We start from the raw sequence: 14795 nt of genomic DNA, 5'->3' as shown, positions 1-14795 counted from the left end.
CTGCACCACCAGAATGGTAAAATTTTATAGCAAAAGCAATACATTCCCCACAATACTGTAGTTTAGGGGTGAGATATTATTGCCAGCTTGCTACAGAGAACCTACAGCCAAATGATGTAATCCAACAGACAAAGCAGTGACAACATACACTATAGCTTGGGATGTAGAAGTCAGCTTTGGACTGCAAAATGAGAGAGAAGAATGACTTTCGCTCCCCTTCTCACCACATTTAGTTATGGGCTTTTGTTGGCATTCTGCCTTTAGTAACTGCTTGACCACTGAACCACCAATAGCTTTTGACAGTCCATGCTACCAAACACAGAGTCCCATGAACAGACACCCAAGTTTGCTCCCCGAGTCTCTGCTTTCCCTTACAAAGCCCTATCCCAGGCCTGGGAACGTTCTCATCTTGCATCACCAGCACATATGCTGAGACTTCCCAGTTCCACAGAAGGTGATACACAGACTGACTACCCCTCCTCCAGTGATCATATCCTTCTAGTTCTGTACTTGTGTGACCTACACTGAATGTAAGCACTATCCACTATTCCAGTGTCCTCAGTCTTTGAGCAGGGTCCCTGACGTATACAACTATGAGAGATTCACAAAGCTTGTACCTAGTGTAAAAGCTGTTTGACATCTTCTTTTCAGCACACATGACACACAAGCCATCACGCCACTGTAGCAACAACTACTCTTATCAGCTGTCCCTCTCCTCTGACATTTGAACATTATTTATGCTTCAGGGGCACATAATGTTTGGAGCACTGCTGTCTTCTAAATAAAAGTGGGTTTACGCAAATAAATCCATTTAAGAGCTAAAACACATCCTGCCTAAAAAAACTAAAAAGTGGCCATAAGTAAAAGCCACCATTGAGTAGTTTGTAATGCATATTTTCTAATTCCCTAATTATCTATTAAAACATTCAGATATAACATGTAAATGGCAGGCTTTATTAAGGCAATAGTATGCATAATACCAGTTACAGCATTTAATGCATTTAATTAGAAGATTTACAATACCCTATCAAAGTAGAAATCACTCTTAAACATTCCCAAACAACATATATCTTGAAGTAATGAAAGGGAAATAATAATCAAAATCTTGTTACTATGGTCCATTAGCAGCTTTATATGTGGATATATTTAATTACATTGGATGCACAATGGAAGTAACCACCAAATCTAATTAAAATGTTATGCTGCATTTAATGTTCTATTTTATGTGCAATCATCTGATTTATAGCCTTTCAATGGTATCCTATTTTATGAGAATAGGAATGATGCAAAAAAGTAAAAGTAACACAACTCAGGAAAGTTTTTATATACGATTACAAATATGAAGAAGATTGCATTACACATAAAAGATTTCACATTACCAGAAAATATCCTATAAATTCTAAACATAGCGATGTTCTCCACAAAACACTGCACTTTCTCTTTCATGGCTGTGAGAATTTTGAAAGTCTGCAAGGACTAGCAGGCTGCTGACTGATTCCAGCCGTGAACACCAGGTGGTCTCTGATTTGATTATATATAACACCCATCTGAGTAGCTTCCTCAGTTGAGTGTCTCAGCTGGGGTATGTTACCAAACTAATGTTGGTAACATACCCCAGCATTTAAACCTAGCATTAGGTAATGTAACAAACTACTATTAGTTATATCATAAACATAGATAAATGAAACCTTTACAGACATGAAACTTTTTTTTTGCTCCACTGTATATGCACTTGTGAAACCAGCAGTGAACAGTTATGTATGGTAAGACCCAATGCCAGATAGGATTCTTAATTTGTTTTATGGAAGGGATAGCCCTTGACCAGTGTTTACCTAACTATGGGATACACCAGGTTATAGACAGCTAATGTTTAAGTCAGCCATTAAATGGGCAAAAGTAAAAATAAAAAAGACATACCTGTAGCCTTACAAAGTATTGTTCATAGTTTTCTGTTCCAAAGTAACTTATGTTTGCCTTGCTATGTTCTTTTTACTAAATGAAAGAATCAGCCCTTATTATCACTCCATTATGAGTTTTAGCAGCACCCCCAAAGCCTTGGAGAGTTTCTCATCAACTTGAGAATTCCTTTAAAGTTCTTATGAACGCTCAAACTAAATGAGCTAAATACACTCAATGTACATCAAAACAAAAAGTATGCAAAGTCTTACAGGTTTTCTTTAAAATCAGAAAAATCTGAGTAGAAAAGCATATGTCCAGCGTGCTGCAGAGTAGGCTCTTGCAGAAGCAGAGCCAGAGATGTCCAACCAGCGGTGAGCATGAGCTTTGCTAATTTCAGAACATGTGTTGGACCTCTGCAACAAGACCACTGTCTCCCCATAGAGAGCTAGGGTCCCACTCTGCAGCTGTTGCCAGGGACAGGCTTTAATACTCAGGCTGTCAATGCTTTTGTTTTGATGTACCTGAAATGTATTTAGCTGATTTACACTGAAAGTTCAGTTGGGCTATAAAATGCCAGTAAGAGCCAATGAACACACCTCCTCAGCTAGTGTATTCACTGTTTGAAGTTGGGATAAAATGCACGCATGGAATCATAAGTTATAACTTGTGTCCATGGTTATTTTAAAGGGGAACTTTATCTTCAATATAACAACAAAGCCAGCTTTAGAAATGTTTAGTAATGACTTCTAGATATATACTTCTAGATATATGCAGGTTTATTTTTTGCATTCCTTATTTTTCTTTTCCTCCCCTGTCTTGTGACAGTGGCCAAAGTAACTAAAGCCTGGTTACTAGATCTTCCTTTACTTCCTGGAACTCTGGCACATGTGACTAGGGCATGTGACCATGCACATCCTCTCAGGGGAGGAAAATGCCTTTCCCCAAGATCTCATGAGATTACAGATGAGATTTCCCAGCACTGCTCTGCTGATGTAACCTTCCTAGGATGCAATGTTTGGGCATGATTAAATCATATGTGGCAAAGTGGACCAGGAAGTGGGGGAAAAAAAGAAATTGTAAGCAAAATATGTTTGTTAAGATGATTTCATATCAGCATGCAGAGCTGTATGCTGATGTGATTTTTAGTCAAAGGAGGTAAAGGCTCGCTTTAAATCTGCGGATAGTATCTAGATGAATACTGTGTGTTTCAATGGCATAGGACACTTGTGGTTGTTCGTAAAAGCAGTCCAAACATCTAAAGTGCAAAGTGCTTTAATCCACCGCAATGAGATTTTAGATTAATGAAGTCAATAGACTGAAATTAATTCTTACTGGCTATTACTCTGCTCTTGTCTTTACTGAATAAGCCTGGATAACATTTTAGTAAGGGCACGTTCTACAGTAACTAGAAATTATTTAATTAGTAAAAGCAATAAGGAATAGGAATACCTCATTATTGAATTCCATAGGCCTGTCTTCTCTTCAGACTCGCTGCTCAGTAGATCTGCATGTATCTGGTCAGGCTTCTTCTGCACCTGCATTGAAAATTATAACAACAGATTGTACTTCCCATTTAAAAGTATTTTACTGTTTTTCTGTCTTTTTTTTTAAATGAGATTCTTAGGTCATCTGTTGGCATTAAAAAGTTCCAAACATTTCTTAGCTATTCTTGTTGTTAGAATTCTTAGGTTTTACGATAAGGGACTGATGTTCCAAACATACAGTGCAGCTAAATGTATTTCAACAATAGTAGCAACTAGTCAGTTTGCAAGTTCTCCCTGTGTTTGCATGGGTTTCCTCCGGGTACTCCGGTTTCCTCCCACACGCCAAAGACATGCTGGAAGGTTGATTGGCTCCTGTCTAAAAAATTGACCCTGTATGTATGCATAGGATATAGAGACCTTAGATTGTAAGCTCCTTGAGGATAGGGATTGATGTGAATGTGCAACTATGTAAAGCGCTGCGTAAATTGTCAGCGCTATATAAATACCTGTGGTGATAATAATAATAATAATGATGATAATAATAATAACTTCTTGTAAGTGCCTTATGATTTCTCTCATTACAATAGAAGAAAAAAGAACTGCATTCATTAACTACCAAATTACATGCTCAACCTGGCTTTTATTTCAGGTATAAACAGAGAAGAAAGGGTAATATTTGCAAATAAGAATTTGTTCGCTTCCCCAAATGGCTAATAACACTATAAAGCAAATAAGTGCCTGCTCATGAACAGGTTTCTATATTGACCCATAACTATTTAGGGCAGCTTTAGGTCTTGTTAATTGTGCAACAATTGCCTACCTTTAAGTGGCTACGCTTTGCCTGTGCAGGACAAAGCAACAGGTTCACTTCACTGAAGACCTCTACAGATGCTTAAATTTATATTTATGTTTTATTTGCTTCTCAGCCACTGGCAGTGAAAAAAAAATGTGTGAAAAACAAGTTGTCCAAATGATGGCTCACACAGGTCTGTAGACCCCCGTGACATCACTAATTGGTCGAATGCTGTCATATGGGTAAGTGACATGCTCCTCCATATCTGTATATACTGGGTATTTCTTAGAGGTTCCAAATGTTGTATAGCCCAGGAGGGGGCATGCATGCAAGGCAAGTATATGCAGCTGGGAATGGCAAGGTTAAAGCAAACCTGTTGCTTTAAATGCAGGTTTGCTTTAAGCTTTCCATGCACATTATTTTGCCTAGAACGTTATTATTAAATTTTCTTTATGCGTTTACTTGCTATGTGGTGCTGGTTTATTCTGAATTTAGATTAAAATCATATTTATGAATATTTTTCAACTGTTCTTTTTTATTTGATATGTCATAAAAGATAAAACAGAAACAAATACACGTTTCAATATTACATACATGCCATCATCCAGTCAAAAACAATTAACATTTGCCCACCTCTCATTTTTTCATTCTCAATACAATCTCAGGCAAACTGGTTGTAATTTACTGCATTTTGTAACACATGGTTCAATCTTTTAAAGACAAGTTTGGACTGAAACAAGGGTGGACAACTCCACTCATATACAGTTTGTCAAAAACAATCCTGCATTCTTATAGAATGCACACTCCCTTCAAGGGTAGGAAACAAGGTCTGATGGTAGAGGTGTTCAAAATGTATGGTGATTATGATCATGTGATAGTGGAAAGGTGGAGGTTTATGGTGGACCAGGGAATGAAGTGCTGACGTTAAAGGGTTTATCTTAGGTGTATGGGATAATTGTTTAGGGGATTGATGTGAGATTATGGTGGACCAAAGGGCAGAGCGTGCATTGAAATAGAAAGCAGGGACATGTATGATGAAATTGGGTAGATAGAATGAATTGAAGGTGGACAGGAGGCATTTTAATGTAAACTTAACGTTTGAAGGAATGAGGAAGGAGAAGGAAGTTGGGTAGGATAAGTGCCTGAAGTTTAGAGAAGCACAGATGCCTTATGGTATGTAACAAGGATTAGAGCAGAGTGGGACAAATGAGATGAATAGCAGAGGAGAGGTAGGCATTTGTGATGCAGAGCGCACTAAAGTGCGTCAATCTGACTGGATTGTGGATAATGGGAGTGAAGTAGTAAAGTGCAGCTTCTAACACCAATAAGTTAAAGGGATTGATGATTGAGAAGGCAGTAGAGAACAGATCAGCCACACTTTATGTATGTGGCTGTGTTTGCAATGACCTAATGTATTAATGGTCGGCTTCAGGAGGCCTGGCACTTTTAAGTCTCCTGGGTGAAAGAGGAGACAAAACAGATACATAGATAAGTGATGGACTGAAGACACTATAAACTGAGGCAGGCGCAGAGGACAAAAAAAGTGACACTTGAGAAAACATCTGCAAGAAGAAACAGATTGGGCACAGAAGATGGCAACATGGTTCATTTAAGAGAAATAATGGAACATACAGAACAGGAAGACACCAAAGATTTTAGGGGAAAAAGCTGAGGATGCTGAAAAGGGAACCAATTACAAAATTAGAGAAAATAAGCAAACACAGGAAAGAAGAGAAGTGACAATAAGGCAGAGAGAACCAAGCTGCTGATGGATCGGAGATATACATAGAGGAACACAGTGGTGGAAATTCACTTGGGAAGAAATGGCACAGAACAGGGTAGCACAGAACTCAAGAAGAGCAGATAGGAAGGAGAAGAATGCTGTAGTAGAAGAGACCACGGTGAAAAGGAATTCTGATTATGGGAGTAAGAGGTACAGAAAGGGCAACACATGAGTAGAGTTTAACTCAGAGAAGAAGAGACAAAGTATGGGAAGTAAAACACTAAGAACTTAGAGTGTGTGCAAGTATTCCCCTGTACCCATGAAATGAAAACAGGAAATGCCCTCCTCTATTTAGAATATACTCTATTTTTAAACAATCAATTCACTTTCTGCAACTGTACTTGTCTGAAATCTATTGTATAGTCTATTTTATATTAATCTACCCACACTCTATAGCACAGGAGAATTCAGACTAATAGTGGATTTTATATATGGTGACCCAATTAAGCGTTATTGTATTGTACAATGCAAACAGTCTAAAATGTCTTCAGGCACTGTGTATATTAGCTATTTGTCTGGAGTTCCATTTTAATTCACCAAAATAATTACTTTATTTATTATTCACCTAGCAGGCCAGTGTTTTTTTTATATTAAAGCTTGCAATAGTCTCCAAAACGTTAATAGCAAGCTACTTATTTTGAATAACTTCTCCAAAAAGTCAGAAAAAAGTCAAAGAAAAGTACTATTAGCATACCTGTTCTAGACACGGAACTTAACATATTTAAGCAAGAGGACCATAACAACAGCCCCTAGTAAAGGATTTCTTAAAGCTGCTATCTATAACCCAGAACAGATTGATCCTTGCACTATATCCCGAGTAAATACAATATGGCCTCGCTCTGTAAAATAATCTTTGGCTATATAACGAAGAGCCTCTATTCTTTTTCTTTAATACTTCTAAAAGCACAGGCAAAAAGAATGCAGTGATATAGAAACTGATTTCACTGCAACATTTTTACCAGGCTATACCGTAGTAGGAATGTATATGCTGGATATTGGCACAGCTTAGCCTATAGTGCAAAACTTCATGAAGAGTTGATGTTGACATTACAAATACTGCCACCAACAGGTTAAAGCTAACTCTGATATTAGCTATGCATCAACACATGCTCTATTCTTTAATACTTCTAAAAGCACAGGCAAAAAGAATGCAGTGATATAGAAACTGATTTCACTGCAACATTTTTACCAGGCTATACCGTAGTAGGAATGTATATGCTGGATATTGGCACAGCTTAGCCTATAGTGCTGATGCAACATTTCTAGCTAACTGCTTTGAGGTATATCTTCATCATAACAGGTTCCTCACTGCTAATTGATCTGTGTGTCTACCTACATTATTTCATTGCTCAGAAGTATCCGCCAAACAATACAAGCAGACATACTATACCACACCTACTATATGCAACCAAAGTCCTAATATCTTTGTAACACTACTACAAGCCTATGGATTAATGATTGGTTTTACAAAATAAAAGACCTTACACACCCCGAGAGCCTCTTCCTCTAAATTTGAACAGGCATGGCAAACATGAGACACATTTGACACTTCTTCAATATACATAGAAGTTCTAATTTTGAAAACCTAAATATGAGCTTTGAACATCAATAGAACACTACATACATGGAACCGTTCTGGTCCCAACTCTGCGATCGCAGTGATTTTTTTTTCTCTTTTACACAATAATGCACTATAGTTGCACAAAGATGTACACATCTACCAATGTCTAACCCCCCGTCCCCCTTCCTAACCATCCTCTCTACCCCACCCTCTATTCTTACTCTGTGTCATAGTAATTTTTCAGACGATATACTATGTGTCTGAATTGTAAAAAGGTACGTTTTGTATCAGATTATCTGACTGCCTAAAAACTTTGAGCAACATAGATTGAACAAAAAGAACATTCTGTAAGTATAAATCACTTAGGTTATCATCTTAAACAAAAAAAATGTGATTGGAAGTATAACAGATGACTGTATCAACCTATAATCACCAATACTGGCAGTTCAAGAATAAATCAAAACTAGATACTCACATGAACTTTAATAATTTTACTGTTGAAATGATTTAGCACTACAATTACTTCTTCTTGATCTGATGGAGAATCAGTCCCAATATGGCTAAAAGAGAATGAACAGAAATACAAATTATACAGTGAATGAAGAATACAAACGAGTACACATGGTTGTGGCCATTGTCATTAAAAGAGGGCTTTATCGGTCAGTCCATCGAGCTAACCAAAGCACCATTGAAATGGAGCCAGCAATGCATGTGCCAAGGATATCAAGTAACTTATTAAACATAACATTTTTCTTTGAATTACTTGTTTGCTAGAAACTTATATAATATGTAAGAGTACACAAAAAGGACAATCCTTAACCGCTTTTAGACCAGGTGTTTAGACCCCCTTCCTGGCCAGGCCATTTTTCAGTGTTCAGCGCTGCAGTCCTTTGTATTTTAAGCGATCTGTTTTGAGCTATAATTGTATTGTTTAACCTTGGAACATTTTTTTCCATGGGAGTTTCAGATTTTTAAAAATGCTTGCAATTTAATATATTGTTTAATTGTAATAAATTTAGAAATTTGCATTTTAGCCAATACATTTTATTTGACTCTTCCTGACTCAATCTCTCTGCTTAACAAATGTTGAGATAAGATATTAGTCACATGGTAGCTGCATTGTAGGGCTGCAACAACTATATTGATTAAATTGATAATAAATCGATTATGATAATAGTTGGCAACTATTCTCATTGATTGATGAGAGAGAGAGAGAAAGAGAGAGAGGGGGGTCTAAATACAACCAATCGATTAGGTGGAAAAAAAAAAAATCACAGACTAAAATTACAGACTATGCATTGAAGGTTAAAAACATTAACAAAGCGTTTTTTTTGGTAGGCAAGATCGGACTAGTCAAGTAATACATTGCAAGACCCTGACAGCCACACAAATGACCCCCAGAGGTACGATGGAACCCGCAGCCCCACCACAGCTGGAGTGCCAATGTTGCCTGCCCCAGTCAACATTAACAAAGGGTTACACTATATTATTTACTTCAAGCTAATGTCTTTATTAGATATATAGCTAAAACAGTTAAATATTCTTATGTTTTAATGACATACTGATGTGTCTGACCATTCAATACCTTGAAACTGTTTATTTCTCATTATGTACCACATTGACACACTATACAATAATGTCTTCTATCCCATTACTTAAAATTTCGCATTTGTACTTTTACTATGTACTTAATATCAACTAACACTGAATATACATAAAAACAATGAAATGACTAAACATTCCTTTTAATATTTCACTGCCTTAACGTTAAGCATTTTTAAAATCAAATTCAAAATGTATATTTCTCCTGAGCTAATAAAATGTACAATATTAAGATGACAGTCACCGTAGGCCAATACTATCTTAGTGTAGCCCTGGTTTAGGTACCTTCCATGGTGCATGATCTCTGTGAAATGTTTTTGCTTCAGTAATGCACTGATTATACTTGATTCATATCTGAACAGACACATGAGCTGAACTTGTATTCCTCTTTTGGCAACCCATATAAAAATACAGGGAAAAGATGCGTTTTGCTTTTACTTTATAAAACTAGTCACAAATGTCATAAGAGAGTTATCTAACAGGAGTAAATTAACAAATGCAGTATCCAGTTTCTTGAGAACAGTTGTGCTGTCCATGACACTTGATACTAATTCCTGCAGCAGTTCACATACAATTACACTGTAATGCTTTTTGCCAAAGAAAACCAAGAGCAACTGGAAATGCCTTCTAGGTCAGACAATCTTTAAAATGATAGAAGCAGAAAGAAGTACATTACTGCGCTGCTCCTTGATATTACTTGCCACCATAGAAATGTGCTGAGCTTTTATTTTTATGCTTCTGCAAGGGAAATTAAATGGACATGTACAAAACTCTCTTAACCATGTAATTGCCAGCCTGAAATATTCCTTCCATACTGGCCATTTTAATGCTGTGATACTTTGACAGACAAATCGATATATATATTTATCGACAGAGGCCTTTTTTTTTGTTTACATGTTATGATCCACATTTTAGGCCTGCAAATTACTTAAAACCCCCAAGCATATATTTTCTGAAAGCCAAGACCCGATAGAATAAAATGGTGGGAGTTGCACAATATTAGCGCAACTCCTTATCAAACCCCAAACGTTCGTGAAAAATGCACTTAAATGACCCAAAACACAGTAAAATACCCATTTTTAAAAATAATATAAACGAAGAGGTTACAACAAGTACACAGATACCCAACGTGCCCAGGTTAAAAATTGCGTGCATCCGTGAAACTGCGTCAAAATTCACATTTTTAAAAAACCTTCCTTTAGTTGCTATCACATAGGGGGGCTTACAAGACCCCATATGATAGCAGATTAGTAGTGACAGGTCCTCTTTAAGGTAAAACTGGGGGTCCAAAAGACCCCTAGTATCACCTTTACACTTGAAATTAGCTATTGAAGTGGGTAACACACTTCAATAGCTTATTGCTGGGCTTCAGGAACCCAGCACTGACAGCTATGGAACTGAAAGCGATGTAATCTGCATCACTCCCGGTCCTATAGTATGGGGAGATCATCGGTGAATGGAGGTTCGCTGATCTCCTCCTCAGCTTCCCCCCTACACCAGAGAAGCCGGTCCAGAGCCCATAGGAGGGGCAGCGGAGCCCAGGAATCACAGCAAGGGTGTCGGGCGGGGGGGCCCGTTAACCGGCCCGTAGAACCGATCTGGCGGCAGCTGAGCCACCAGAATCGCTTCGACTGTAAAGCCGACCGATTTACAAGTGTAAACAGAGTCCCGGCGGGAGTATGTTTAAATGGCTCCGATGCCAATCACTGGTCATGAAGGGGTTAAAAAAGACCAACCTAAAACCATGCTTCCACTACATGCCAGGACACTGTGAACAGCCCTAAAAGGACCACTTTTTTAGAGAGTAAGCACTCCAAAGGCGATCTAATTTTTTGGCACGATGTTTTGGAAATATAGAGACATGCTGGTATTAAGGGGGTTAAAACATGGAGCTTGGTAATTGTGCAATAGATGCAGCTCATATAGGTCAAGGGGTGAAGGGGTTAATGTACAGGTCATAGAGTGTGCAGGATAAGGGAGGTGAAGGGTAATATATAGGTCACTGAAGAGACAGGCCATTTACAGTTTTTGTCTAATTCTCTCAGTAAAACTTATACCAATAAATAAAAAGATAAATCTTGGGGGAAAGATGCCATCAGACTTGATCTCTAATCTTTCCAGCAATTCGGCAATTTTAGTTACCAAATATTTAAACCTTGATGGCAAATGTAATGGTAATGATGTCTCATTTATTTTCCTTATTATTGCTATTGTTCACAAAAGCTGCCCTGGATTGGTATTCACACTAACTCCCGCATCCCCATTTGAGACAAGCAAATATAAAACCATCATTTCAAACCCCATCCAAAAAAAAGAAGGCAGCACAATTTCAGCTGTAAGCTTCTCAAAATGTAAAGATAATTTCTGGATTGTCCTGATAGCAGTAAAATAAATCACCCAATTATAGAAAGTAAATAAATCACCCAATTATAGAAAGTAGAGTGCAATAGTTTGTGACAAAGCCACACACCACTTCCTTGAAGTTAAAATTGTTTTCCAAGCACCAAACTGTTAGACACTCTCTAACTTGTTTTGCCTCCCAGCGGAGCTGAATCGTAAGGCAAGAGGTTGTGGGGAGAAGGACATATGTGTACACACACTAATGAACACAGATGAGCAAATCACTCTACAACCTATTAGTAAATTCCCAATCTTATAACATATAACGTTCATAGTCCCCACCCCCATTAAAAAAACATTTATTTAATACATACTATCACATAATGATTTCCTTTACTACATAGAACAAACCACATCGTAGCAGAATATAGCAGAAGCTATATAGCTATAAAAAAAATTCCACGTTTATAATTTATCATACATAGTTCATAATATATTTTAGTTGAAATAAAGAACGAACAAGGGGGAAAGAGAAGAACGGGAAGAAAGGATGGGAGAGGGAAGAAAGGATGGGAGAGGGAAGGGCGTGGGATGGGAAGGGTGTGGGAGGGGGGGAAAGCGGGGAGGAATGGGGAAAGGACATAAAAATAAAAAGCATAAAAAAGGACACGTTTCATTCATATTAATGTGACATATGCCACTCGAAATTTAATCCCTGTACTCTTCGCAAGATGAATATCCAGTAAACCTCTCTACGATTCAGCAAAGCCATTTCATCCCCTCCTCTCACTGGTTTATCAATTTTTTAAATGGTTTCTACCATAAGGAAATTAGTCCTCAAATTATATACATGTAAGCGGTGCACAAACTATTGGCACTATATAAATCCTGTATTATAATAATAATATGTCTCCAATGTCTGGCCACACTAGTGTTCCTGCTAGAGTTTATATTATATAGGTGGTCTTTTACCCTATTGCAGAGTCTCCTACTAGTTTTACCTAGATACTGATTACTACTAATAACAACACATGTATGACAAAACTTGTATCACCCGTTAACAGTATGTTATAAAAAAACCTTTTAAATGGCAATACAAGATGTCACAATTCTGGTGTGCCCCCAATAGTTGACAGCTGCAACATCTCGTAACGTCACACTATATAAGGCCTGTGGTTTGCAACCATGTAGTTTCTGTGGGGTTTTTAGGAGCATACTTGGAGACAACTGTTGTCCTAATGTAGGCACTTTCCTATTTACAAAATGGACTTTCTTATCCAAAACATTGCAAAAAAACCTCATCTCCATAAAGAACAGGAAGATGCATCTTTCTTGATCTCATAAAACTATTATATTTAGTTGAAAAAAAATCTTCTACGCAAGACAATTTCCAGCCATTCCAGTTACCAAGTGTTTTAACCTTGATACCAAATGTAGAGTTAATATTGTCTTATTAATTTTCCTTATTATTACCATTACTCACAAGAGCTGTCCTTAATCAGTATGTATACCCCCACTCCCATTTGACACAGCCAAATATAAAACAATTATTTAAAAATGCAACCAAAATAATAAAGCAGCTCAACTTTAGCTGCAATCTTCTCAAGCTGTAGACACTATTTCTGGATGGTCCTGATAGCAGTGAAATGAATCACCTAATTATAGAGAGTAGATTGATAGCCCGTCTGTTAAGAAACTACAAACAAGCTGTGGAACAGTCCTCTTCATTCTAATCAAGACCCAGCTTGTTGAGGTTTGACATTTGTGAAATGGGTTTTCTTAGCATGATGTGATATGAATGGCAGTATGTCTGAATTTGCACACAAGCTGCTGGTAGAAAGATCATAACAGTGAATCTGCAGTCATAGTTTGAGGCTTGCAATACTTGAAGCACATATACAATCTTAAGGATCTGAATGTTGTTTGCTGTGAAGGAGCAGTGTTAAAGAATTGGTTTACATAAAAAAAAAAAAACGATTTTAAAAAAAAACATAAACAAGCATTTATATGTATTTATTAGATAGTAAACCAGTCACCTGCAGATCTGGTATGTCACTTATAATCAGACATCAAGATTTTATCGGATTCAGTCATCAGCTCACACCAGAGAAAATTGTAGTGCATTTTAGAACTAGATTAATACCATGACCAAATGTACAAACAGACGCTAAGGCCTTGTTCACACCAAGCGCGGAGCAGATCCGGACCAGAGCAGGTGCAGACCGGATCAAAACTGCGTCCAATGTATTCCTATGGTATTTTGACCTCCAGTTCACATCGCAGCGTGCGGATCCAGACCAGATCCAGAGCAGGTAAAATAGGGCTTGCCGCATTTTTTTCATCTGGTCTGGATCTGGTCTGGATCCGCACGCTGCGATGTGAACTGGAGGTCAAAATACCATAGGAATACATTGGACGCAGTTTTGATCCGGTCTGCACCTGCTCTGGTCCGGATCTGCTCCGCGCTTGGTGTGAACAAGGCCTTAGTGTATGTGCAGGTGATACCTAAATTTATCCCCCCCCCCCCCTTTCTAGAGCATGTGCCAGCATTATTTTTTCTCTTTTACCTTGTTGCTGTATCAAGAAACAGCTTTCTATACTCCCTGTGATATAACCATCAGGCGTGTAAACATTTTGCAGGAGTAGCTCTGGGAGTCTAGGTAGAACCATTGTTTTGCAAAGAAAGAAATCAAGGTATGCATGTAGAGAGCAACAAGGAGGATTGGGTGATGGATGAGTTCTGTAGTCCAGCCAAAACAGGAAGTTGATTTCTGGGAAAATAGTGGTTTCCCTTTTTTATGCATTTAAAAATGCTGCATGTACAGAAAATATGAATGTATTGCAGAGATGTACTATATTTTGAAAATCTGCACTGACATACACTCTAAAGCAGGGGCGCCCACAATTTTTCATTCGGAGATCTACTTTTCAAATAACAAGCTCAATGAGATCTACCAATGAAAAAACACCTGCATTCAAGGGGGATGGGGGGAGCATGGCGGTGCATTGAAGTCAATGGCACCATAGTCACGCCCCTCACCCGCAGTGCGATTGCCCGCACCCGGAATGCAGGCACATTAGTGCCTGCGTTCCGGTCCAGCGCAATCTGCTAAAATGCTGCAAGCACTATTTTTGCAGATTGCACTGGACCGGAATGCAGGCAGGCGATCACACTGTGGGCGGGGGCATGGCTGCGGTGCCATTGACTTCAATACAACCCCACGCCCCCTCCTGCCCCATAATGTAGGGAGTCAGCTGGCTTGCATTCCAGTGCGTTCTAGAGCTAACGCGGTGCTTGTGTGGCCGAATGTGGCTGACGTTGCATGCGGGGAG

The 14795-nt window shown here is 38.3% G+C and overlaps 1 protein-coding gene across 1 annotated transcript in view; it reads right to left on the bottom strand.

The window, feature by feature from the left end:
* Positions 1 to 14795, bottom strand: part of UGGT2 (UDP-glucose glycoprotein glucosyltransferase 2) — a 214568-nt gene that overhangs the window by 42113 nt on the left and 157660 nt on the right. Inside the window, 3 exon segments of the mRNA XM_018568049.1 lie at positions 2046 to 2054; positions 3349 to 3434; positions 7996 to 8080. Of these exon segments, the coding sequence (XP_018423551.1) occupies positions 2046 to 2054; positions 3349 to 3434; positions 7996 to 8080 (180 nt within the window).

This window comes from Nanorana parkeri, unplaced genomic scaffold, assembly GCF_000935625.1.
Source record: "Nanorana parkeri isolate BGI_ZX_2015 unplaced genomic scaffold, ASM93562v1 scaffold1130, whole genome shotgun sequence".
NCBI lineage: Eukaryota > Metazoa > Chordata > Amphibia > Anura > Dicroglossidae > Nanorana > Nanorana parkeri.
This window is presented reverse-complemented; position numbering and strand designations above follow the sequence as displayed.